Raw genomic sequence first — 27621 nt, forward strand, 5'->3', positions numbered from 1 at the left:
AAGCCCACCCTGTGTCCAGCGATTAGGCCGCGCTCGTACCGTCAACAGAATCCCTGAAAAATCCTCGCCGGCACCATTGGAAGATAATATTATAAGGCAGTCAACTCCGCCGGGGAACGCTTGATGTTTCCAAGTGTTGTCAGATCGCACAGAAGTTGTTTCCCAAAGCTTTTCCATCCGTCACAACCATTTTGCCGCAGCCCAACTGGGCTGCCATTTTCTCTGAGTCTGGGGAAACATTCGTTATGCCATGCCAGTCTTTTATGCAGTGGGATCTCCATTAGTATAGCCCTAAAAGCTTTGATAAAAAAAGTTGTATAAAAAACAAATTCCAACAATGAAAAGCATACATATACACTAATTAATGATAATTAGTAATATTATGAACAATAATTGTTGAAGGGTAACAGACTGGGATAAAGGCAGTAGAAGGCACTTACACACTGTGAACCTTGGCTAGTGCTGACTGTAGATGGCAGTAAGATTATAGGGAAAAGTCCTGAGGCAAAGTCAGATAGCAATAACCTTTCTTGTCAATACCTGTGTGTCAGACATCGTCCGCAGGAAATATGCAGGTTTCCTACATAATTGCAATGTTACCACTCAGTGGTAGAAATACCCATCTGCAGTCTACATTTTTCAGAGACATTTTCAAGAATGCAGAAGAAAAATTGAGCAACCTGCAATTTTGCAGACTGAAAAAATCAGGCTAGGGGTTCAATGGCATTTACGATCTTTTGTGTTTACTTGTTTAACCATGTACCAAAATAAAAAAATTAAGTGTTTCATATTGTCTTAGCATCGGTTGACGGAGAAAAACAGATGTTAAACTGGATTAGTTAGTGTGTGAGTTTAGTATTATTAATGCTATCTCTAGACTGAGCAAGATGATATTTTACCACCAGGACAGATTGAAAACATGGCGACTGTCCAGTCTGAAATTTGAGCACACTTAGCTATTTGAGCTATTTGAGCACACAATTCTAGCCTCAAACAAAGTCTTGAAGCCCAAGAAGGCTGGATTTATCGAAATGTTCCAAACCTAATGCCCAGAACCACATGACGTGCTAGCCGACAGTGACAGACGTCCGTGCTCGGCTTGACGTCACCACTGAGATGCCAGTGTTGGACCTATCGGGTGATTACCGGTTGGGCGTAACAAGGGGCTCCTTTGAACCGTAATCTGTGGATAAGCTGTACGGAACGTGCGCCGTTCTGTCATCGATCTACCATGACATTATGCGTGTTCAGGGCTGGAACTACGCTGTGCATTATGCACTTTTGTGCACCCAAAATTGGAGCTGTGCACCTAATTTTTTACTGTCACAGTGGGTGCACTGGGATATTTGTGTATTACAGTATAAAATTTACATGATTGTACACAGGCATCCAACAAGTTCTTCACATTTATGAAAAATAATCACATTAAACACTAATGTATAAATTTTGAACAAACGCAGTCATGTCTTAATTATATTTCAATATTGTGTACTTGTAATGACTGTAATATTTATTTAGCAATTCTTCTGTAAAAAAAATAAATAAAGCCATCTTGAAAGAGGGTTCTCTTTTGAGAAAAATTACTCTTCGGTTTCCTAATCTTGAGTAACGCTTCAGTACAGTTGTGGTAATGAGAAAATTAATTTTAGTCTACAATATTGAATTTTTTCAATCAGATTAGTTTTAATTGGAGAATAAATTGGATTTTGCATCAGTAGCATGAATATGGTTGATTAGGTGACAATGAATATTCTCTTCTTTTCTCGTTGAAATAATTACTCCAAAATTTATAGCAATCTAGAAATTTAACTGATGTTCTGTCAACTTTTTTAAATATAACCATCAATTTTACCCCAGTTAATATGTAATAATTATATATGTAACCAATAGCATTTTCAGTTGGTGCCCTTTATTGTAAAATTATGAAACTCATAATTTGTATATAAACCCAGACGTGTATATGTAGTCTATGTGTCTCTGCCTTGCTATATGCTTTAATAGATTTCTGCTTCAAGTATCGAGATATTTAACTGAAGGCAATTACATGTGCAAGCAGGTCATTGCTGATGTATACAAGGATGCATTCAGTATAAGAATCATGACGCCGTCATGACGCACTAACCGTTTGTGGCCACATACATGTATCACTGCACTTCATACAAGTTGGATACAATTGCAACATCCGGTATCTCCCTTTTTTAAGCTCGCTGAGCGCAAGTGTATTCCGCCTTCATGTTAGCCTTTCAGTTAGATTAAAAGCGTAATATGTTACGCTAAAGTGGGCGAAGTGTGCTTTGTGCATTACACAAATGGAGAAATTTACGGCAAAAAGTTCGGGTGGAAAAGTTCAGCCTCATAGGGCTTTGCGGAAAGTTTATCTAGTCCTGCACATAAAAGGGCCAGGCCGGTGGGATATGCCTGTGATGGAGATATGATTTGTGGTGGTCCCACTGTGTCTTTGCCGCCTAAATGGAGTCTAGTTCCAAAGGTGAAACAAAACTGTCACAGCATGCTGAATCTATGAGGGTATGCTTGCCTTTTTCCGTGAGGCGTAGGCAACCGTTAATCATATCCAGACGCTTTAATTCAACACTAAGCATTGTTGGGAAATGCTGCGTAAAGCGTAGTTGACGGCTTTAATTCTATATCACATGTCATTTGTTATCCTGAATTCATCATAAATTGTTATTGAAAAATTCCTTGTATTGCTAGTCGAATGTTAGATTGCCAAAAATCATGACAGAGCATGCTAGCTAGTTTTGCTAGAAAAGTACAGTGTATAACAGAACATTGAATTAAGTTTAACAACTTCATTTACCATTAATTTGATGGGCTTCATTTGATGGCCCTCCTGAATGTAACATCACCAGGATCCCCACATACAGACCCTCATGTATTGTTAATCTGCTATCCCCATGCAGGTAACTTGGTTTTCAAGCCTAGTAGCAAATTCTGGCGTGAACTCAATCTTCTCATTCTCAGGCCCTTCATAGCACAGTACGAGAATGAAATGTAGTCTACATTACATTTATTCTTACCCTCCTGGCATGCACACATGGACGGCCTTGGTCACTTCTGGCACAATGATGACAAATTACCTGTACTGTGTGTCGATAATGGATGGAAGACGGGAGAAGGTTCTGTGAAGACGGCAGTCAGAATCAAATCAAAGAGTTCTGTCTGTTCCAAGGACGTCTTGTCAAATGAAGATTGAAAGCCTTATTAGAGGCATACAAAGAAATTTCAGGGCAGAAAAACAAACTACTTTGGATGAGAAAAACTGTCTGATATTGACATTTACATGTACTGTCAGTTCTTAACAGTCACATTCATCATTATTACATACTTGCGATGAGTTCTTTTATTCTTATACCAGACCAATAAATAGATAGAACCAGCCTAAAATACATGTACAAAACAAGCAACCGTTTTCTGCCACATCACAATTTTGTCTCACGGATATCAGTATGCTATAGGATAGGGTTGATTCAACTTACTACATTAAAAACGTGACCAGAAAATTGACTTGCGCATTGCATGCCTTTGAAATTTGTTCTTGAACTTCTTTCCTTGATTCGTATCTTGTTTGTATGTAAAACAGGTTTTATGAAAACTAATGTCAAAGTGCTCAGAATCAGACTGCTTCACAGTAACCTTCTCCCTACAGTCTAACTATTTGTCTACAGTCTACAGTAACAAGAAGCTTGATTGCCTTTTCCATAACTTAATCCTCTCCTTCTGTTCTCATTTTTAGGCTGTGCATGATAAAAAAACTATGCTACAGACGTGGGTAACGGTGGGTTGGAAGCATACGTCGTCCTATAATGAAAGCTGACATACTAATCAATTAGCCTATTTTCCAGGAGAAAATAGGTAGAATTACATTCAATTTGTACCTATGGAAAGACAATTATCTATCAAACATTAACTATTAGCCATAATCAGCTATTAACTATTACATTTCATTCACCATGAAAATTGTTCTGACTTATGTCTTCTCACGTTGCCTGAGCTAAAAGTTTGGCAGCAGGCAAAATTTCGGGCTGGCTAAATTAGTTGTAATCTCGCTGAATCGATGGTAACCTTGGGGGCAAATGGAACTGTAATGATGGGCATTTAATTCTGTCCGTCGGCGCCATTACTGTGTCGTGGGGAGCGTAATTTGTGATTGGGGATGTCAGAGGGATCGGCGGGCTAATGCCACGAGAAGTGACGTGTCGCCGGCACATTTGGCGTGATTGATCGTGATTTTTCACGCATCGCAAAATTGCCGTTGCCCTTTGGTTTCTCTGGAACATGAATCTAAGGGGACATCGCATTACAATATGCCCTGTTCCTGTTTTTAGAGAATGATGTCCAAAACTTCTTGGAAAATTTCTCGCACAAAGTTGTCCTAAGAAGAATGTGTGTGTGTGTGTATGTGTGATTTGATGCGTTGCCTGAAGGATTATCTTATCATGCATATGCAGATAAGAGCCTTCCAATCAGCTTATACATGTATTGGGTAGCGTGTTAAAGATAAAATCTTTAAACCCCAGATTATACGTCTAGTTGGCCTGCGGGTGACCCCCACTTCGTAGGAGATTAGTCTAGTGTTTCTGAAGTTATATGAGCATGCTAATGACTTTTGTTGTAGCTGATGATGGAGAAAATTAACTAACAATGGGCAAAAATTTTGCCCAATCCAAAATCTTTCATGGACAAAACTTGGGGTGTACAGATATGGAACGAGATATCATAAAACTAGGCGTGGTCTACCAGCAAAATTTGTACAATTTAGCATTCCAGAGGGTCAAAAATTCAAGATTTTCCCAGGGGAACGTGCCCTGGACACCCTAGGATTGTCATACCTTGAGCGTGACACCTTGTGCCTTTGGCGCTCGACAAAATGTTCTGTCAAACAAAAATGAGATGAGGGAAAAAAAATTCAGGTTCTGGCTAGAACACTCAGTCTTGTATTAGGTATTACATGCCCCTGCACTACTCCCTGATTCACTCTTGCCGCTTGAATGAGCAGCACAGGTCCAGTAGCAGTCAGTAACAGGTGGGTAATTAATTTCCGGCTGGGCGTTCTTCAGTTATTAATGTTGGTCTTGTACAGTGGGTGTGCAGCTGACCCCGGTTTGATGGTTCTCCTGTAGGCAAGCTTTCAATCAAGAACCTGAGACAAGACAGCTGGCTGGGTTGGAGTTATATTCTTAAGAAACAGAAACGCCCCAGCCTTTGGTGTTCATAACTGTGATATGCACTTTTATGGCAGGTTTTGTTGCCTTTCTTCCACTTTAATACAAGTTGCAGAAAGAGTTATTAAAAGTAACTGTTATTATTTCTCTGTTACATTCTTACGAAACAGAAACGCCCCAGCCTTTGGTGTTCATAACTCTGATATGCACTTTTCTGGCAGGTTTTGTTGCCTTTCTTCCAATTTAATACAAGTTGCAGAAAGAGTTATTAAAAAGTAACTGTTATTATTTCTCTGTTACATTCTTACGAAACAGAAACGCCTCAGCCTTTGGTGTTCATTTCACTGATGTACTCTTTATGGCAGGTTTTATTACCTTTCCTTCACTTTAACAGATACACAAGTTGCGCAATTTTTTACTGGATTTAAGAGTTATTATTTCTCTCTTGGATTTTTAAGAAAGGTTTAACAGAAATGCCCCAGGAGTTCTTGTTCATAAAACTAGTATGCACGTTATGACAGGTTTTGTTACCTTTCCTCAGCTTTTAATACAAGTTGCATGAAGTGTTATCAAAGAGTTATTATTTCTCTGTTGGATTCTTAAGAAACAAACGCCCCAGGATTTGGTTTCCATAACACTGATATGTACTTTATGGCAGGTTTTGTTTCCTTTCCTTGGTTTTAATACAAGTTGCAGAATCCATTGCCAGCTTAATACCAGAATTTACTACCAAGAGTTATTATTTCTCTTATAGAAACGTTAAAGTGAAACGCCCCAGCCTTTGGTGTTCATAAAACGGATGTGCACTTTATGGCAGCTTTAATACAAGTTGCAGAATTTATTACTGGATTATAGAGTTATTATTTCTCTGTTACCTCCTGGCGTTGTTTCTCCACCACTTGAAGATAAGACTACATGAAATGGATGGTGATGGTGTGCCATCCCTGGTATTACATATCAAGGCAGTGAAATTAACGACAAAACAGCATGTCGCTTTTAATTTTATAGATTGGATCAAGACTTGTGGCAAAGGTTTGCTTTTAGCTGTGAAAAAGTTGGTTCTGGTAGTTAAAACTGCTGGGTGTGATTCATATATAGGATTTAGAACTAATCCATATAGATGTTTTTAAAACAGACATTGGGTGGTGGCAGATAGTAGCATATTAAGTATTATATGTGCTGCTGTACATTTGCAGATTTTAGTGAAAAAATACAGAGCAAAAAATAGGATACATTTCTCAATATTTCATGGGTAGCGAAAGAGGGTACAAATGCATTCAAGAAGAACCTGAAGTTAACTGTTAGCATCCTATTGTCTATATGTTTTCTGCCTGTTTGAATTTGAATTGCTGGATGTTCCAACCTTATACTATAGTACTGCAATGTGTCACCATGGTAACTGGTGCTGTAGCAGACACCCTGTATGTGGTGTTGGGTTACATTATGTAGCTATTTGCAGGACAGAATTCGAGGGGCTGGTCACCGTATTTATATATGAATGTTTAAAGTAGTGTGATCTGTTGGCTAGACCATGTGAAGGTAAACATGATGTATTTGCTTTGCAAATGTTACCTTTCTAGTTCAAGTCATTCAATTCATTTCAATTCAAGTTGTTCCATTCACTTCAAATTTATTTCTACACGTAGTTAGCTTTGTGACTTGGGGCCAGAGACAGTTTGTCAAAGCTTGAAATGTGCTGAATCAGGCTTGTCCTTGGTGCTGAATGTGTTGAGGTTGTTAGCAATGTATTCTAAAGCCCCGGATAGCATTGAATTCCCTGCTCCTTTATGAAAGCATATCCTATTTTGCTGTAATACAACCGTGTAATACACTTCATTTTGTTTGAACATCTCACTGTGTATTCAATAGCTTCAGATAGAATTGAATTCCCTGCCTCCTGGCATTGTGATGTATGATCATTCAGATATCCTATGTTGGTGTTCTGCCATGTACTTTATTCTATTATTCTATTTGAACTTTCAGTCAGTACCTCATAGCCCTAGACAGTATTGAATTTCTTGCTTCTCAAAATTGTGCTGTAAAAGCATTTTCAGATATGCCACAATGATACACCCCATGCACTTCCGTAATGCACTTTACTTTCATCTAAAAAGTATTATCTACTCCCAGGACTCCATTGTACTTTGCTCAACAGAGTTTGACCTTGATGCCAAGTTGGACGACCTTCATACGTAATACATGTAGATACACCTGTCTTACCGATTTATCAGTTACTTACTCTGCCTTTCCAAGCAACTTTCCTTCACCACTAGTTGAAAACTTTTCTCAGTTTTTTTTTGTGCTACTTTTCCCCCAACTTTGTGATTTATTTCTAGACATTTATAGCGGTGGATACCGAAACCCAGGGCGGTACCGTCTGCTTGCTGAACTGATTGGATTTGTCACCTAACTGATCAAGTCCGGCTGCTGAACAATCAATTACAGCGTTGTGTGGAATGCTTATTACAAGTTTTATTGATGGAGTGAGTGTGAGGTGTCCTTGGTGTATCGCTGTGACTGATGTTCCCGTGCCACATCCCGGGTTCCAACGACAGAGTCTAAATGATGATTAAATCGGAACTTCACGGCAAATTACTGCCCGGCGTGTTGATGAAATTGTGACAACGTCCAAATGAAACAGTCGCTTACTGTTCCACCTACATAGCAATGAGCTGGATTGGCGCCAAGAGGGATAAATTCAAGGCCATCGGACACTCTTGTCGCTGTAGGTGTTAAGTCACGGGCAGTGATGACAAGAAAGTGTGCCGTAATGAGTATTGGATTTCAAAAGTTTACCGTTATTGCAGGTTTTATTTCTTCATGGTAATAGGACCTTCATCCCGGAAAAGGGTTGTAAGACTTTTGTGACCACTAGGTTACGATCTCAGGACACGCAGGAAGTACTGGTAATGAGTTTCATATCCTCTTACAGCTGCACTGGAGTCTTTTGTTACTACGAAGTTAACTTCCAGTCAGCAAAGTGGAAAGACTACAGCAAGCAGCATGGAAACTCATAAAACTTCACTATACATGTACATTATACAAAAGGAATTTGACTAATCCAGATAAGGGTTCTCACCGGAAACTTTTCATAGTGTAGGGCCGAAGTGTAGTACAGAAGGACAAATTTCCACAACACAAGCCGTGCATCAAGTCTCCCTGAAAAATTTTAAAACTCATAACCCCCATGAGACACTATTTCCTGCTTTTTGGGTAACTTTTTGAAGGTACATGTATGTTTTCCCTCAGTTATGGCTTCATTCTAAAGCCAAATTTTTGTTTTTCTTATAGATTTATGAAGGGTCACAGGAATCTCGTAAAAAAATAACCACCCCTACACTTGTGGAAAGACAGTGTTAGCGGCTGAATCACTGCATAGGGAGTTCAAATTGTAGCACAGGGGGTCCAAATCACAGCATAGGGGGATCCTACGGTCAAACACCCCAGCAAGAACACCGAACACTCAGTCTAGTTTAACATGCAGCTACTGGAAATATGGATTTGACCTGACAACCAAACATACGGGAGAAACTTCAAAGTCAGAAGGTCACGAAATGTTTCTGACAGTCAATTTCTGTTCTCCGAAAAGTGGATGCTCAAGGTTTCGTGCGTGCATCTGGGTGACGGAAAACGCAGGTGGTGGTATCGAAGTTTAATACTTTTCGTGCCTCAGTCTTTAAACTACAGCTGCCTCGTAGTGACCTGGAAGTTTACCGGAAGATCAGTAGATCATAGAAATGCTGAAGTACATATGCCGCAGGGCAGGAATTAGTTGTGAAAGAAGCGCAGTCATGCATGACTCCACCTTAAATACCACTTGGTCTGATCGATGCAGGTAAGAACAAGCAGAGACAGGGACAGATATTACCCGCTTGCTCTTGGAATAAGTGGGATTTTTCTCCTCCCTAATCTTAGCTTTCAAGCTGTGTTTTTGTGATTTATAAGGCCAGTGCCAAAGGCCCCTTGCATTACTGTGGCGGGGCAACTTGGCTTGTAGTCGCAAATTCATCAATAGTGTCTGTAGCAAAATATCTATCATTCAAGGCACGAAATATATATTACATACAGATTTTCTAGGTGCCATGGATCCCTCTCAAAACTTACATCCCTTTTTGTAAAATGTTTTTTCCTCGCTTACATAACCTGCCAGTAATCAGTGCACATTTGGACACCTCTCCGATGGACTTATTGAAGTATTGATCTCTAGCAATGATACAGATTTTCTACACGTCATGCTTCACAAAATGCACATCCCTTTTTGCGAAATATTTTTTCCTCGCTTACATAACCTGTCAGTAATAGGTGTGAGTTTGGACACCTCTCTGACAGGATTATTGAAGTATCGATCTCCAGCAATGATACAGATTTTCTAGGCGTCATGCTTCACAAAACTTACATCCCTTTTTGCGAAATGTGTTTTCCTTGCTAACATAACCTGCCAGTAATAAGGGTGGGTTTGGACAGGCTTGCTGAAGTATCGATCCCTGGCAATGCTGGCAGTTGCATGGCAGAATCGCTGTAATGTTAAATTGTTGATGGGACCCTGCAGGGAATGGAAATAACACCGGTCACCACGGATTTGGAAATTCATTTTCCAGTCTTCCATCACGCCCCGGGAGATTAGCCAGGCATGACAACTTGTTGCAGGACGTTGAGCCAGGTTTGATATTAACAAATGTGAAGTTGTACATGTGCATGCAGCACATCACAAGTCATGCAAGATCTGTTATGCTCAGTACCAGAGACAGAAAGGTCTCTCAAGAAGAGGGTATTGTAATTCCTAATTTTCCATGGTACTTTTTATGTTCATAGTTTTCACGGTCACTTCAGTCTGTACCACAGACTTATTATTACTGTCAACAAAAATTAGCCACCTTTTTTCTGCACCTGCTACCACCATGAACATATAGTTCAGTGAACACCTCCAATTTTCTCAGACTGCGAACTTTTGGTACTGCGAACATGATTTGAATTACAGTAATCAAACACAAGAGAGACTGTTGCAGCATGTTGAAAGAGGGTACGAAAACCAGATTTTTAATGGTTTTTGTTGGATGTTTCATCATGAGAATTTTGCCTTTAGCAGACAATATCTTTTCCAACACACTGTTCGAAAACTACAGACGGGATGGCATCCTTAAATACTCAAGATATTCTGCCGTAGTGCTATGCACAACACGTGGGTTTCGCACAGGCGCAGTACATTCTACCGACGTGGTTACTAATCCCTGGTCACACAACACAGGAAGATGCAATCAAATGCCAATTAGTGTAGAAGATAATAGCATCCTCAACAGAGAAAGCAGATGGTTTGAGCCTGGGGCTGAAGACACAGTTCACATCAGATCCCTCTCACCATCTTTAAACTGCAAAATAGACTGACATCCATTTCAGAACTGAAGAAAAGATGGCGAATACCATTTTGAAAGCTTCTCTACGAGCTGAACTGTTAGTTGTGTGCTGAACTGTTTAGTCCTTTGTGTTCAATTCATAGCACTATGCTCCCTCTATCTTTATTCTAGTCACAGCATGTTTTAGAGATATACACATGTAGTATATTGATTTCTTAAGTTTTCTTAGATGTTATGTGACCAGAAAGTGCAAGTGATTTCATTGATCTCAATCATTTTTACAGTCAGCTTGTTACTTTAGTTCCTGCTTGGCTTCAAAAGGCTGTGAGCTTAACAAGTACAGCGGCTTTGACATTCAGTACAGTTGTCAGGCCCATGTGATCTGCAACTCCCAAGCTACCACCAGTGAAAGACAAAATGAATGCACTTCATGCTACAACTTGCTGAGCAAATATGTACTTGTTCGATGGGGCGGCACGAATGCAGGTTCCTTGATTACCCCTGAGTTCGTCTGTTGGGAAATACAGTTTCTGAGGCTCAAACTTGTTGAATGGGACGGATGGCTGGATAACATGATTACTTATCAGGCTGGGAGGTTGAAATAGGATTAATCTCCTGTAGGATTTCCTGTTGTGTCGGGGCGTTCGCTGGCTCACTGGTGTATGGATGGTAAAACGGGCTGACTTGCGCGTGCGGAGTTTGCAAGGGTTCGAGATGCTTTTCACATATTTCATTACTGGAAGTGGAAACACATTTATGTTACATGTACTAGTACAAACTCTGTGCCAAAGTTAATAACTGTCATGAGTTTCAGTCATGATCAGTTCGGTCTTTATGATATATATCATAACATGACTTGTGTACAATTCATAGCTGGTGTGTTAGACATTTACAATTTGCATATTTTTCATGTAGGTTCTGCAATACAGTCACTTATGCTAAATAGATAATAAGAATTTAGAAACTGGTCCATTTAAATTTGAAAAGTCACGCCAGCAAGTCTTTTGAAATTCAAGCCTTCTAATAAAATTCATTTACTGAATGAATTTTTTGAAAACTGGGAGTTTTTAAATGCCAAATTTAAAAGAAATCGTTTCTATCAATAATCTTTCTGTCATAGACCTTGAACTTATACAGATATTCAGGAAATAAGATTAATAATTTCGAACCCCATTGTTATTACATGTACAATGTACTACTACTAGTATCATGCAGAATGATTAATGCACTTGGACTGCCAAATCAGTTAAAACTTTGACCTTTGCCAGTTTATCAAGTTTTAGTAAAAAGAAAACGGGAGCCTGGGGGAGTTTTGCACTGATCCATTAGTCATTAACGACTCACTGTCACCTGTGCACATGTTCAGGCATCTTATCTCTCCCAAGGGTCTCCCAGAAGGTCAGACACAGGTTTCTTAAGATACACATCTCCTGTTCAAGGTGTCAATCCATAAAAGGTTCAAGACGTTTGGAAAGCGGTTATGCAAAATTAATTTCTATTTCTGCAGTTAATGCGGAATGCTGAATGAAATGTTCTCAGCATGTTGAATGTGTTTTCATGGAGTGTCTCAAATCATAAATTTTGACTCAATGATAGAGGTCATGCAGTCTACACAATGTAGATGATATATATATAGGGTCAGTAGGTTAAAACAAAAGTTTGGCTGACATTCAAAATGCAAGGCACACCACAAATCAAAAGGACACTAATGTCTTCAGTATAACTGTATACTGTATATCTGACAGTCAGACTATATTAAGTTATAACAGCTTGCTTGTTAAACTCCCTGGCCATTGCACATGTTAGGTGTAGCATTCCAAATTATAAATTGATAACAGTTTATAATCTTGGGTTCAATTTGAATGTGTAGATTTCGTGCAAGGATGCAAAATTATACCATAAAGTGGTGGTGTCAATTTTTTTGGACCAATTGCACACTGGGGCATGCCCTTGCTCTCTTTGTAAGGGTGTGGTATCTTGTTTCTTTAACATTTGTGGGGTGTGGCTCTTCCCAAATCTCCATTCAACCTCCTATCCATGGGACGTACTACTTCCACCTGAGTGAAGTGAGGAAAGTTGTGAAAATTGCCTTTCCCAAGGGCACAAGATCGGTAACATGGCAGGATTCGAACCGGGAACTGCCCGGACACTTTTCCATTATACCACATGACCCTGCAAGCATTTGTCTTACCTACACTATAGCTGCAGAACTGATGTGATATATGGTTTGACCTGTAGGGGTTAGGCAGATTAGGCAGCCCGGGGAGCTCCTTGGAGGTGAACTCTCTAAATGTAGGTCCCACTGAGAGCCTGAATCAGTTATAGCTAATTAATATTAGAACCAACATGCGTATTAGGGCCGATTTACACGGGGCAAAAAAATAATTTCTCCTGTTTCTAATGTCGTGCGGCGTATCTGGTGCAACAGATTTTTTTAGCCTGTAAACAAGCCCGCAACCGCCGCACTTTCCTGTGGCATATCTGGACGTGCCATACGAAAATTGACGTGCTGCGGGCATGTTTACACGCTCAAAAAATCTGTTGCACCACATGTCATGTTCTGTGCAGTGTTCAGCGCAGGAGAAATTATTTTTACGCCCCGTGTAAATTGGCCCTTAGTCAGTGACCTGCTCTTGGAAGTTAATAACACATTGTACAATCATGTAAGTTATTGCAGCACGACAGTTATTTGACTGTCAGGGCACCATATAGAAGATCTGACAAGCAGACTTTTGGTTGTCACTTGGTGTCGTGCCTCAGGCCGTTTGCTGATATTTTCCTTCTTTCTTGCTCTCATGATCACTGTGGACTGTTTCTCAGTGACGTGGCCACACAGTGCGTCACTGCCTCTGAATAGAATTTGTTTATACATGTATGTCTAAAAATATTTGCTTTTAAAAGGTGACAGCAAGAAAAGTGAGTAGATTTGTTGAAGTATGTGTGCCATAGATCAGTTAAACACATACATTGTATACTGTATACAAACATGTAATAGATTGATAACGTTTCTGAAAGGGATATTTCTTTAGCGTGAAAAGGAGATATATTGAAGAACTCTATCCAGGAGAAAGCTATCTATCCAGGAGAAACAGCAAACTTTTGTGTCAGTATTACCTCATGTCTGTCACAACCGTCATCAAGTTGTAAATTCTCCCAAGCGCATCTACAGGGTCACTGTCTGCATCATTAACCTGGCTGAACCCTCTCCCATACCAACCATTGCCGCATGTGGTCAGGGAATAAGATTACACAGGCTCCAGCAGCTAAAGGGACTTAGGGAGCAAGAGTGATGAGTCTCCTCTTTACAGTTTATTTCGTGTGTCTCCAAATTGTGGCGTCGAATGGCGGAGCGGTGACAGTAGGCTAGAAGATGCAAGACCGAGAGGTCACTCACATGTTCGTTTCCTGGCAAGATGTTATATCTTGGGAAAGGCACTTCACATAACTTTCTTCACTCCACCCAGCTGAAATAATGGGTACCTTGGTACTTTGGTTGGGGAGGCAAAAGGTGGTGGAAGGAGAGGGATTGGCTCTGAATCCCAATACTGTGCCCAGACACAGTTGATTAACAACTCACTACCTGTACATCCTGTATAAGGCTACCTGCATGTAACAAGTTGACAGTCTACACTGTACATGTAGCTTGTATGGCATGACCATACTAGAGTAACAAAATCCACCCAGCCCCGAAGCCCAACTGGCACACAGGCCTTCTCTCATTATAATGGTCCACTGACTTGAAACCTGACAGAAACAGCCGAGTCAGCATCAGCACTAGTGTTAATTGGAGTTTGAGGTCAAAGTTGGTCTGGGTTCCCTGAGTGTACAGCATCAAGAGAAGCAAAGTTTCTCTGATGTGTTTTCAAAATTGCTCTCGAGAGTCCACTGAGGGTCAGGCTTTTTGTGGAACGCCTGCAGATTCTGTGTGATGTGTTTTCAAAGTGCATAGAGTATAACGTCGGCTCTCGTCATAATTCTGCTGAGTAAGCTGCAATATATAAGTCAATAGAGATCTACTAAATGCTGTATCAGTAGTCACTGAACTACATATGCACACCTCAGATCTCCAGATGTGCAAGAAATTCTCAAGAAATGACTCTTAGACTGAAACAGCAAAACTTCTTTTATGTCTGTAATATTGCAAAACAAATGTTTTTTTTCTTACTTGGAAATATCAATCAATCTGATATTACTCTTTGCTGGATGATGAGTACATGGTTTTGTAGGTCTTAATGTTTTGCTCAAGTATATCTGATGTTGTATTTCTGTAATGAGGATGCAATTTTGGGCTACTCAGTCCTGTGAGTTCCTTTCTTAATAAAACTTCAGAAGGCCTTGATAACACCCTTTTTAGTGGACTTAGTGGAAAATAGTGGAAATTAGTGGACTCTAAAATAAAATAGGACTGTCAACTTCTCTTGGGTCCAAACTGTAGTTGTCGCACAAGAACATGTAGTACAAGCAAAGTGTCCCATTTTCCTCTCATGATCTGTGACTACGAAGACAGATTCCCATAAAAATCAGACGTTCAACAAAATCACTGTTAGGAAGCCAAAAACTTGGCACACCTTCAAGTGAATTTTCCTGACAATTTTTCCTTCTGGCTATGCAAATGTCAGAAGTATATCATCTTTATTTAGGCATGTTGAGACATACCTGAAACACCTCCCAACGGGATACGACCTTTAAGACAATCCCTATCCTACTACTACTGAGTAAGATTTAAGCTATGAAGTGTATTATCTTACCAGGTGCGAAAGTAGAAGGATACCTGCAAGTGAAGATATTATGAAATGAAAACTCTTAGATCTAGAAAGACTGCCTCATACCTATTAGTTTAGAATAATGAATGGCAATATTTAACTTGAATTGTTGTGCAGCAGAATCAAAGGAAAGTGAAGTAGGTGGCCCATTAGAGGTGTTTCTTCACCTTTTTCCAGTGCATTACATGTAGCACAGACCACGTCGTGGGCCCATGTAATTACTTTATTAGCTTGTTTGTAGAACTCAAGGTCAAATTTACATGTAGCTCAATTGCTCATCACAGCTTAATGCATTCCCAAATGCTTCTGGTAATATCTGATAAATACAAAATTGATTTAGCAAAAACGGATCCAGTACGAGATATGATAATGATTACACCCCCTTTCCACTAGAGGTTGCTACATATTAGCAACCAAAGATGTTACAGATCACTGAACAAATTTTATCTATTTGATGAAGAATGATTTGTTTCGTAGTGATCGCTGTCTAACATGGAAATCAGGCCTTAGATGCATGTTGGTTACACAAAGTCAAATTGTATAATGTGCCCAAGATTATACTTTCATTACAGCACTAGTGCACTGTAATTGCAAGGTACAGGCTGTTATCAAACAGTAACATCTCCAACTGCCTGGTACAAAAATGTATGAAAGTTAAAAAAAAAGTTTTCAAATTGCCTGCTCAGTCACTTAGGAGCCTTGTTTCACCTTTATGTGGTTGAGAACTTAAAACTTTGTGCTGATTTGTGACTGTGAAGGTGACTTGGGTAAAGTCCCAGATAGGGCGTAAATAGGTTTTCCTAGGTCCCTGAACTGCAGAAGAAATGACTTTGGTTTATGGAATCCCAGCTGTCGCCACTTGCCTTAGAGAAAGATTTCAAACTGTCTATAGTAATGATTATGTCCCTTCTTTAAAATCCCTATAATATAAGTGTTGTTACATCATGGTGCTTCGAAATCCTGTCATGGAAATGATGCTAAATGAAGTTTTTTTAGCCATACTGATTACGTCATTATGGCATTTGCTATAATATTGTATGTAGCACATCATGTGAGGTAACGTTGACAATACTAGTGAGGAATGACAATGTGAAAGTTTCAAGGACATTTTGATGACTGTTCTGTTTCAGTTTACTATTCTTTAGTTTTTATTATTATCAATAATGACTGTGCATAAGTCGATTTCTTGCACATGCCTGCCCTTCATCAATATGTATGAATGCAACACCAGGCTCTTGTTGAATCCATTTTTTTTTAAATGTCATACTGTACATAGAGAGTATAACAAGCAAGTCTGTGAAAACCCTTAACAACTGTTACTTCTTGGTAAAAAAAAATAACAGAATCAAAGATGTCCACACGGCCAATCTTCGTCATCTATTGAATACATCTACATGTACATTGTGTGCTATTACATGGACAATTGAATCTAAATGGCTCTTAGCACGATCCCGTCTTCTCTAATTGTCCCTCTATTGGGTACCCTTACCCTAATTTTGCCTTTGTTGTTCCATGATAATGGGAAATTATCAGAGCAATTTTGTCTCATTCAATCTGTTAGAATGATTAGAAATGGATGTGATTTAGGTGTGTCATTAGATCTCCCTACTGCCTAACATAACCAAGAGAATTGATAGCAAGTACATTTGTACTTCAGTGTGTTAAAAGTTAGAGAGCTAGAGATCTGTTTAAACTTTAAAGGGATCTGTTAAGATCAAATAATTTTCAGTTTTGTTAGGTCCTTTTTTTACAGAATTAGACTTTCCAAAAAAAAAGGGAGTGGTCAATAATCAAACTTTATGTTGGCAATGGTCTAATTGTTACATGATAAAGAATAAAACCATACATTATCATTATAATGTTCATGACATACATGTATATCAAATTTCAATGGTCTACATAATGTCTGTGAATGCATCAGATTCTAATAGCGTCATGTTGGACATTACCTACTTGAAAGAATACTTTGCATTGAAAGATGGCACTATAATTGTAACGTACCATGTTTCATGTGGTTGCCTTGTTGAAATCATTATATTGAAGGCCTAGGTATGAAGGCACTGAAAATATTTATTGTAAAGATTGAATTGTTAGCTTTGTTTCTCGTTAGCTACATGTAGCTTAGACCAAGTGAAGCAAATCTTGAAAAAAGCTTAGTAGACTGACAGCTTGTCTGTTTTTGTTTCCAGGCCTGTTGGAATCCCCAAACTGGAAAAAGTTGTTGTTATCAACCCCAGCCGAAAAGAAAGCCTGCGATTGGAGGCCGTGTCGGGGACAACGCTACATTTCCATTCTTCATTCTTTCAACAAAAGGTGGGTTTTCAGGAGGGCCTGCATGGGGGTGGGGGGCGAGTGGTCCTGTCAACGCTCTACACTAAATTTTGAGAGCCGGCTGAATTCACAAAACCTCCCCATTAGGTTTTACGATGAATTCTGGGTAGCTTCAACGCATTACATAGAATCAAAACGGCAAATTACGCTCTATGCAAAATGCACCAATTACGCTCTACGTTGAATTAAAGTGGTCCATCTACGCTCTGTGTAGAATTATAGAACGACCGATTATGCTCTACAGAAAACGGCATACAGAAAAGGGCCCCTTTTCAGGTCTTCTTAAGTTCCAGTCGTCATAAATCGGTCATAAGCCACACTAATTTCATTTGTCCAAGAATTCCAAATGTTCAAGAAAGATGAAAGTAAATTAGTGTGACTTCAATAGACAAAAAGGCATAAATTGTATCTGCATGTTGCACTCTGCTGTCAGACTTGAATTGATTGTAAATACTGTAAAATGTAGTTATTTTTAGTATCAAGGGATTTGATTTTGCAGTAGGAGTGGAAAGGTTTACAATTATGGAAACCGTGTACACAAAAACACTTGTGGTGGTGTCATGATTCTGCAGTAGTCACAACGAAAACTGCATAAGAAATAAAACCACTAATATTTTACGATTTACAGCAGTGCATGTCTGACCTTTGACAACATGGAAGAAATCAGCTCATGAAATAAGGCCATTTTTGTTATCACCCAGGCCGTCCTCCCTTAATGTCTTAGTAAGTATTGTACTGTGATATATGGGAGTATCTTCGTGCCTTTTCTTCACGGCGTGTGTCTTATCTCTGTCCACAGTTGCTCCCTCCGGGTGGAAACACGTCCTTCGATGTGGTCTTCCTGGCACGGATGGTGGGCAACGTCGAAAACACACTATTTATTCAAACAAACAAAGGCACTTTTCCATACCAGGTGAGACATGCCTTCTGGCTGGGATTTCTAACATTCAATTTTTTTTTTTTTTGCTATTTATGTGTTTGGCTGATGTATATTGCCAAGGTTGCCCAACTTGCATTCTGCTAAGTGAACCTTAACTTGGCTGTCCAAACTCCAATAAATGTCCAGTCCAGGTGTTTCAGACTGGCCTTCTGAACAATATCAGGTCTTCTTGCCCAGTAGACATTTCTGCAGCTCTGCCGCCTGTATTGAAAACATGATTAAACTGCCTGTGGGCTTTTCCCTGCACAGTTGTCATAACTCATACCAGGACACCGCTAGTGTCTCTTAACTCTTATAATCCCACGGGGTATCCTAGGCGCTAAGACTGTCCATCAATAAAACCGTGTAATGCTAAGGTCACATTTCCAAACCGGGAACAACCGGGGTCCATTTTGCATGAGCAAAAAAGGAACAATTCATGTCAGCAATATGCATAAATATAACAGTGCTCGTTAATAATTTTTGAATTAATTAAAACCTGTTTTGTGTTTTTCCCTTATTTTTTTTACATCGTAATTTTTGCTGCCACAAACTGGACGACCGGGCCCCAGATTGGGAATTGTGACTGTAGCATGAGCAGGGTCTTCCCATGGCAAGAATATCAGACTGAAGATATATAGACAAATAACTGAAGAGTAACATACACTTGTAGATCTCTTTAAATTCGTCCTTTGTTTTCTATATGTCAGTCTTATAGAATATCCAGCAGAATTAAGAGAGCTGAGTCAGACGTTAAGATAAGCTTTACATCAGAATTGATAAGTAGCCCGTTTGATGTATAGTACATGTACCAGGAAAGCAACCGTAATGGGTTTTCACCATTAATGTGTGTGTCTACATCTGTGGCAGGAGATTACAAAAATGTAGTTTTACATGTAGGTTTTCCAAATGTCATATAGGATAGGCCATATCCATCAGCAACATATGCTACTTGCTAGCATTGGGTATTATGTCAGGAAACTGATACAATTCACAATGTACCTTTGGTGTCATGTCATATTTGCTACATTGTACCACTTTGGCCATATTGTTTTACTTAGCTGCATCTTGGATTCTTTCCAGAAATCATTAGACGTATCATCAAAATTATTCTCAGATCTTAAAGTTGTAGTGAACAGTCCCAAGAAATATTTTGTGATTGGTTTGACCTTATCTTTGATTTCAATCAATTTGTAGTTTGTAATGGCGTTACTACATTTGTACGTGTACTCAATAAAATTGAACCGGTAGAAATATAATTTAATCGAGGACCCGATTTACATACAGGCAAAAAACCTGAAATATGAAAACTGCTACGCACCCAAGTGTACAAAAACTGCACACTGCAATTTTTCCTGCGTGAAAATTGGTCTGCTTTGACGTACATGAAGAACATTGTGTTCAAATTGTACCCCGGCTTTTTAGGCAGCATACAATCAGATTCTGAATATATGTTCCTGACGTTCTTAAAAGCAGGCTGATTTACATTCAGGAAAAATTTGAGGTATGCAGTTTTTGTATACTTGCATCAGGTTTTTGCTGTTAGGTTTTTGCCCACATGTGTAAATCAGATCAATGCTGTTAAGATGTCCATTTGACACTAATTATATTGTTGCTGATTCTTTCTGTGTTTGTTTCAGGTTTTTGGTGTGGGTGTGCCCAACCCCTACAGATTAAGACCATTTCTGGGGGCGCGTGTGCCCTTAAATAGCAGCTTCTCCCCAGTCATCAATATGCACAACCCACATAGTGAACCACTACAGGTGAGACTTTCCACATACATGTACATGGCTGTATGGATAAGGAGGGAAGTAGTGTCAGTCATTAGTCTCTGCATGGGGGGATCCCAGTAATGCTTAAAGGTACATTTAGGAGGGCCAGATTGCTTATTATAATCATTCAGGGAGGTAACCAAAACTTGACTGTAACTATTAAGTTACAAAACATTTCCTAACAATGCTTAATGTTAATTTAAGTAAAGACAATCTTCAGATCGGCTGTATTTAATGGTGACGCAAAATGGTACACAGACCCCCAGTAATGTCTTTAAGGAGAAGGCAGACTTCACTCACTTATTACCTTTCACTCCATATGTCACTTCACTGCCATTCATTTTGAGACTATATGCACCTTTAAAGCTTGTTTTTGTATGGACTTGAATTAAAAATTTTTGTGGTGTACATGAAAGTAATTCTAAATGTCACCTGCTCCTGTGTGAGTATGACATAAAAACAGTACATTGAGCCTTCCTTTATTATTCAATTATACGACTTCTGGGGTACAGGCCATCTTCACAAAGCTGACTTATTCACAGCAAAGGTGAACCATAGTTCATACTAATCTCAACGCACAGCTCTTTATCCAGACCGACATGCATCATGCCCTGCAGAAGAGATAAAGTATTATTAAGATACACTCTGACTTTCTCGTGGGGGGTGGAAGGGCCGAACCTGATTCGTCTCATTCAGGCATCGATTTTCAATAAGGACGGGTTGGCACGTCACAACCTCTTCAACTCAGAGACCATTTCTTAGGGTGGGGCCATTTAATGTAACAAGATATGAGACGATGCTCGCAGTGTTGTACCGTCTTATTAGTCCCTTATCAGCCGAGCCCAGGTGTTTTTTTCCGTCGGTTTTGGAGCCGACTCGTGACAAGACAAGACTGGAGACTGTGACAAGCCGAACGTCGGATGATAAATGCCGTTTCCGAAATGACGGATCGAAGCCCGTCCGGAAATACGTATGCCCCGTCATGCTTTTTATCACGAAACGTTGAACCGGCGTGACCTCTTTTGGGTAACGGTGCGGACTCTTAGCACGACCCATTAAGACGGACCCAGTGATATTTCACAGGCGTACCCATCAAGGTTTCCACAGTTCCGGAACAGATGCATCATACGTCAGGCTTTAGCCCTCTAACCACTCTGTGCTTTGTTAGTAATTTTAAAGGCAAAGTAGATGAATACACTACATTAGCAGCTTTCAAGTTAATCCTGCTTAAAGGTAAGAAACTTTTAAGAGCAGTCGATACTTCAGTGTCAGATGTTAAGTTAAGGTGAAGGTATCCCAGCTAATGCAGCTAGTAAATTCAGATGACTGTGTCAACTTAACTACATCTTTACTGTAATAGCTAGTGCCCCATCAGCGTAAATCAACTAAGGCATTCAAGAAGAAGCACGTTACGTTAATAATAGCGATTTCAAAATTTTTAGAATTGTGCAAACTAGCTACATCTAACTGCCACCCAATTAGCATAAATCAAAATTGGGCATGCACTTATTAGATGAAGAGAAGTGCATTATTCAGTATGTTATACATTTTGTAAGACTTAGTGATTCAAAATTTAGTGTTCGAAGATAAAAAAATAATGACAATGATGTAAATCTCCTAACTTACTCGTAGATGGAGAAATGTAGAAGCTAGTGGTTCATGGAAGATTAGAAAACCTTCAAGTTCGAGCTCTATTATTACCTTTGAGTTTCAGAATGACACCTCACTTTTCCGATTTTCTGCTGCGCATTACGGTGTTTCAAAGCAGACTCGGTGAAGCCAGCTCAGAGCTAATACTTAAACCAGAAAATTGGATCTCAAAATTTATCGTGTTACATGTAGTATTGCATGGTAGGCATTACGAAGAAAACCCCATTATAATCTGATATTTACACCACAGGAGCTCTGTGGCATTTGTAACCTCTACCTTCATGTACCAGTTAATGTAGCCGTGTACTCCCACAGTAATGCATGTGGCCATTTTTCTTTGATGGTGTTTGTACAGTGTTGCTCATGTCCTGTTTAAGTGCTTATTTTTATATCATACAAGAGTGACAGTTATGGTTGTCATATATCCTGGGTGTTTTAAATATAAGAGAAGTAAAGTTATGCCATCTTTCCTCAAAAGATTTGCAACTTCAAAATCCTTTGGGAATGTGTGTGATTCATGTATAAAAAAATGATGTTGAAAAAAAAAGATGAAAAGTTGCAGTTGCACAGTCATGTTAGGCAATGCCAAATTCTGAAATAGACGCTTTATGGGTGTTTTATTTCCAAGAGGCTCGCTCTCCCGCTGAAAATGAGCTGACTTTAATAGCCGTTGCCTGGATTTATGAATCTCTGCCAAAGTCTGTTTGAAAATGAAACTCCTTTGTGTAACAAGGTGTCACAGGATCGGCATTCTTCACTCTATAAAGTGTTCAAGGCTGACTACAAATCAAGAGTTAATGTTTCTCAGCTGAGTTTAGAGTTTATTGGGTATAAGTTAGCTATACATGTATATATTGGTTGCTCCAGCAAGGTTGCTCCAGCAAGTTCAAGGACAAACTAGAGTTCGGAGGACTCATGCCTTCGACAGTGTGATATTGTTTTGGTGGGTGTTGTGTGTATGTATAGTGTAGGCTTTCTGAAGATGATTATCGTAGTTATAGTGGTCAGAGAGTCTTTTTGTGAACGAAGCAACATACTATTTACCTAGCCTGTACCATGTCTTTCTACAGAAATACGGAATGTAGACATCTTTGCCCATTTTCGGCATGCATATGGTGACCACTGTCAGAAAGCAACAAAATTTCTTGTTTGGACATCAGCGCGTGCTGATGTCATCCCTAAAAATTACTTGCTGTGGCCTAATCTATGTTCCATATCTGTTTTTCATATCTATTCTGTGGGGAGAGAGGGACGGATAACAATATTACTCCCTGAACAAAGCTTAAAGGCATCCAATACAATTTCAGGGAGGCAAAACCAAAAAAATATAATTCTGGATAAGGTAATCTGTCACTCTGATATTGATATTTACTGCCATTTTTTTAGCACATTTTCATCATCATTTCATACTTGCAGCATTTGAAGTAGCCCAAAAACAAGCTATGCGATGCGTCCTTTTATTTTTTTACTAGCCTACAATATGAAACAAGCAAACGTATTCCGTTCTGACTCAGTGACTTTAGATTTTTTCCTCACAGAAATAAGTATGGATTGGGTTGGTTCAACGACTGCAGAAAATTTGACTTTGAAAATCTACTTTTACTTTTTCTACCATAAAGTCTTTTTATGCCTTTAGATGACTTTACTCTATCTAGCCTGGCTATTTCACAGTTGTGTTTAATGTTGTGTGTCCTGCAGGTTGTGGAAATGTACAGCAGTGGTGGAGACCTTCACCTCGAACTGCCATCAGGTCAGACAGAAGCACCACAGAAACTATGGGTAAGACAATCCCACATCCTTCTGAGAATGATGCAATCTGTCTTGCATGTACATGTATGTTAAAGGGGCATTAGGTAACATTTTTGCACAAGAAAATTGAACCATTTCCATTGGGAAAAATTGTGTGATTGTAATATACTTCCTCTTTTCAACATAATTGTGCTGCCAATTATCTCACATTTCTGACATTAATGGTTGTCGCTACAGCCCACACAAGGTGCACTCAGTTTGTGGTACCACCACAAACTACCAGAATGTAAACAAAACGTGGGTGACAGCTGTGTTTTCAGCTTTTAAACACACTCATAAGACATCATATTTTGGCACCTCCAATTCCCGAATGCCACTTATTTGCAAAGGACTAGGATTGATTCAACTTACTTTCTAACGAAATGACCAGAAAATTGACCTTTTTGTACCATCTTAATGTTACATATTGCAGCTTTAATGACTGGAAGCTTGAATCTTACACATTAAACAGGTCAAATAAGCATGGTATAATTACAGCCCACACACATCCTTCTTATGAATACCAGCCAAACGGTTGACTGCAAGCTCGCCGATTGTTCATCAGACAGGCAAATTCCCAACATCAATTGAAAGAAACCCATTTAGATTATCACAACTGCAGAACTTCACTAGTAGTAATATAATTGCAAGGGAGAAGCACTTATAAAGCTCACATGCAGTAGTAAACACATATATCTTACCGTTGGTTTCATTTCCTTAAAATCCTTATCAACAATCTTACGTCTCAGGCCTGGAAAGTCATTTCAAGGTCAATTGAAAGGCTGACGGGCACGTTCTGGTGTCTTAAGAGCTTTATGCCAGAGCCTTTAAGTCGTGTCTATATTGATTAGTTTGAGATATTTCCAGTCTCCCTGGAAGTGACTTTTGCAAAGGTCGTAACCGTCTTTATCCCCGTGTCTGTGACCTTCACAGAGGTTGCGACCTTGAAGAATTCTCAGAATTGGCAGTTCTGTGTCGAATGTTGTGATTTACATACTTATGGACTTGTCTAGAAGCTCTGGTCAATCTTCACGGTTACCCTTTCTTTTGACATTGTGTTGCCAAGGCTGAATAATCGCTCAATGTATGAAATCATGGTTGCCATAAAGTGCGCCCTACAATGTATATAAGGTTATAGTTTATCATGTTAACCATCTTCCCGAATGAAGAAACTCTTCTGTGCACGGCCAAGTGTTTTTAGTCAGTTGACTTTCCGTCTGTCACCTTCCTCAGGGCAATACTGACTGGTTCACATTGCACAGCACAGGTGTCGCTGCTACAGATGTGCTCCCAAATGCAAAGTATTGTCTAGTACACAGAATATATATACTGTAAATCACTTATGTTTGCAGTAGAAAAAGTTTGTGGTCCGAGAAAAATGGACATGTTTGCGGAACTTTACGTTAGCAGTGGCAGCAGGTGCAGCAAAAAAAGCCAGCAAATAATATATAATGATAAGTTTGCAATACAGATTCAAAGTGACTGCAAAAACTGTAGTTAGTGTAAAAGTACCATGATTAACGGACTATATATCTGAGGAAGGTGACAGATGGTCACAGAAACATCAACTGATTAAAAACACTTGGTTGCAGATAGAAGAGAGTCTCTTTATTCAGTGTCTTACCAACCTGATGAAACTATTCATGAACCTTCTTTCTGCTCAGCCTAACGTTAACCCCAGAACCAATAGATTGCTATTCAAACAGCAACTTTCGTCTGGTAAAGTGTAAGCAAGCAGACTGGAAGATTCTGTTGATAACCATAGCCTCAAGCAAGTAGACAAGTCAAGCATTACTTAGTAATTATACATTCTACTTATCCTTCAAACTTGCTATTGACAATGGTGGAGATGCTTAAAGCAGAAGTATGGATTGTTTTGTAAGAAGTTGCATGCTTGCATTGATCCCACTCAAACAGAAAGCGCTTCTGCCTCCAGGCTTTCGGAGAAAAGCCAGGTTTGCCGTCACTACCTGCCTCACCCTTTTGAACACAGGTGACCCCATTAGCTTGCTGAAAAGATGAAAGCAAGTGCCCTTCTGTGCAGGAGAAGTTTTCCCTCCCCCGGGGCTTGTTAGGAGCTGCAGCGCACTCCAGGCCAGCGATACCTTTCAGCACAAGTCGATTTGTGATGGGAATGCGCATATTAGTCCTAACGACTAGGCGCTGCAAAGACTGTAGGGTCGTCTTAGTACATTGTATTGGGATCTTGACACTGATGAAAAGTGATCTCCTGAAACTTTTGGAAAGCAGCGGTACAATTTGGAACTACCGCATCACTGACTAAATTCAGAGAATCAGAATACTATTGCATGAATGATACTAAAATTCTCTTGTTTGTGAGGATAAGAAGTTATGGAAAAAGCAAAGTCACGTAATATACATGTAGTTATTGATTTTGTTTTAGGCAGTCACTACCAGCCATGAGTGCCCTGTTTGTGCAAGCAAGGCTCTGTTGTCATTTCCATTGCAAGTCTGGTTACAAGTATGACTCATGTTAATGTCATGAAAGTTCATCTGAGTTGGTAAATTACAAAATGACCCAGTGCTGATGTAGGAATGGGAAAATGTCGTATTTTATCTGTAATTTGTATTTCCATTCTTGCAATGTGTTTCACCTTGTTCTGCTTTTTATCGCCCGTTCCGCTCTGTAATTAGTATGACAACCCTTACGCATATTCATATATGTGTAATCAAGAACTCTTTATCATAGACGTGCAAACTTGTATTACAAAAGGATTGTTGTCTTTGAAGATCGTTTGAAGTGCGGAATATCAAAACAAATGATTATATGACAGTAGGATAGTAGACGATATCTTGGTGTGTCTGTCTAGACTCTGACAGACAGTAGCTTTACACTTAGGTGCTACCTGTGTCTGGAAGAAATGAATAAAGGTAAAGCCGTGGGACTGTGGAAAGGACAGACAGTTGTCGACAGTTGGTGAGAGGCGAGGGTCGACAGTTGAGAGTCCCAGTCCCCGGCGATGTTGTACGGCAAAGACCTGCGTCCCGTGTCCGTTACTTCTCCATAAAGGTCTCTCTAGGCAACATCCTAAAAGAACCCGGGGTTTAAATACACCATCAGGCCCCGCTCACACTGGCATCACGTACAAATCATGTGTCTGCAGCACTTGGGTAAGATAGCTGAGAAGATTGAGAGCTTCAGTGGAAATTCCAGTAAGCCAAATTCTTTGAGTTGAAGAACAGTTTTTTTTCATTAAAACTCGTCTTGTTGCGTTGCAGGAAATCCCTCCCTATGAAACGAAGCCGGTCATGCGGGCGAGTTTCGTCGGTAGGGAGGAGAAAAATCACACGGCGTTCATCAGGATAAAAACCCTCCCCAACCACGAGTCCCTCATCCTCCCTGTGGAGGTGGAGGTCACGTCAGGTATGTTACCATGGTAACAAGATAGCGTGGCGGCATCTTATCTCGTTATGTAAATACAGATTTCTAGACGTTGTTGATGAGAGCTTGGAGTATTGGTCAAGATTAATGTATTTTTCTTGCCATTAAGTTTAAGGTTACACCATTATTATTGAACCACAGTTTACTGCATGTGTTTTGTTCATCGCCTAGAGTAATTTCATTCAAACTTTGCAGGAAGTCCTTAGATCTCCTTTTTTGTTTAAATGTAATACATCAACAGTAAACTTTTGTATGTGGTGGTGAAGTGACCTTAAATTTTGTGCATTGAAGAGTTAGGGTAGAGACTCCGATCTGGTAGAATCAGCAATCGGAGGTCTGGTTAATTTGATGAATTATATTAAATTTTGCTTAAAAGTCAGTTTTCAACTTCAATGCATGTCACTTCAGATCAATGTATTGACTTGAAATATAGGACTAACATAATACATAATATGTAACCA

The 27621-nt window shown here is 39.5% G+C and overlaps 1 protein-coding gene across 1 annotated transcript in view; it reads left to right on the top strand.

Annotated features, from left to right (window-relative positions):
- LOC109477529 (transmembrane protein 131-like) overlaps positions 1-27621 on the top strand; it is a 94311-nt gene that overhangs the window by 36342 nt on the left and 30348 nt on the right. The window contains exons 5-9 of the mRNA XM_019778820.1: positions 17487-17610; positions 18428-18541; positions 20188-20310; positions 23668-23748; positions 26998-27142. Coding sequence (XP_019634379.1) covers positions 17487-17610; positions 18428-18541; positions 20188-20310; positions 23668-23748; positions 26998-27142 — 587 coding nt within the window. The remainder of the gene's footprint in view (positions 1-17486; positions 17611-18427; positions 18542-20187; positions 20311-23667; positions 23749-26997; positions 27143-27621) is intronic.

Source organism: Branchiostoma belcheri, unplaced genomic scaffold, assembly GCF_001625305.1.
Source record: "Branchiostoma belcheri isolate BF01 breed outbred unplaced genomic scaffold, Haploidv18h27 scaffold40, whole genome shotgun sequence".
In the NCBI taxonomy this organism is placed as follows: Eukaryota; Metazoa; Chordata; class Leptocardii; order Amphioxiformes; family Branchiostomatidae; genus Branchiostoma; species Branchiostoma belcheri.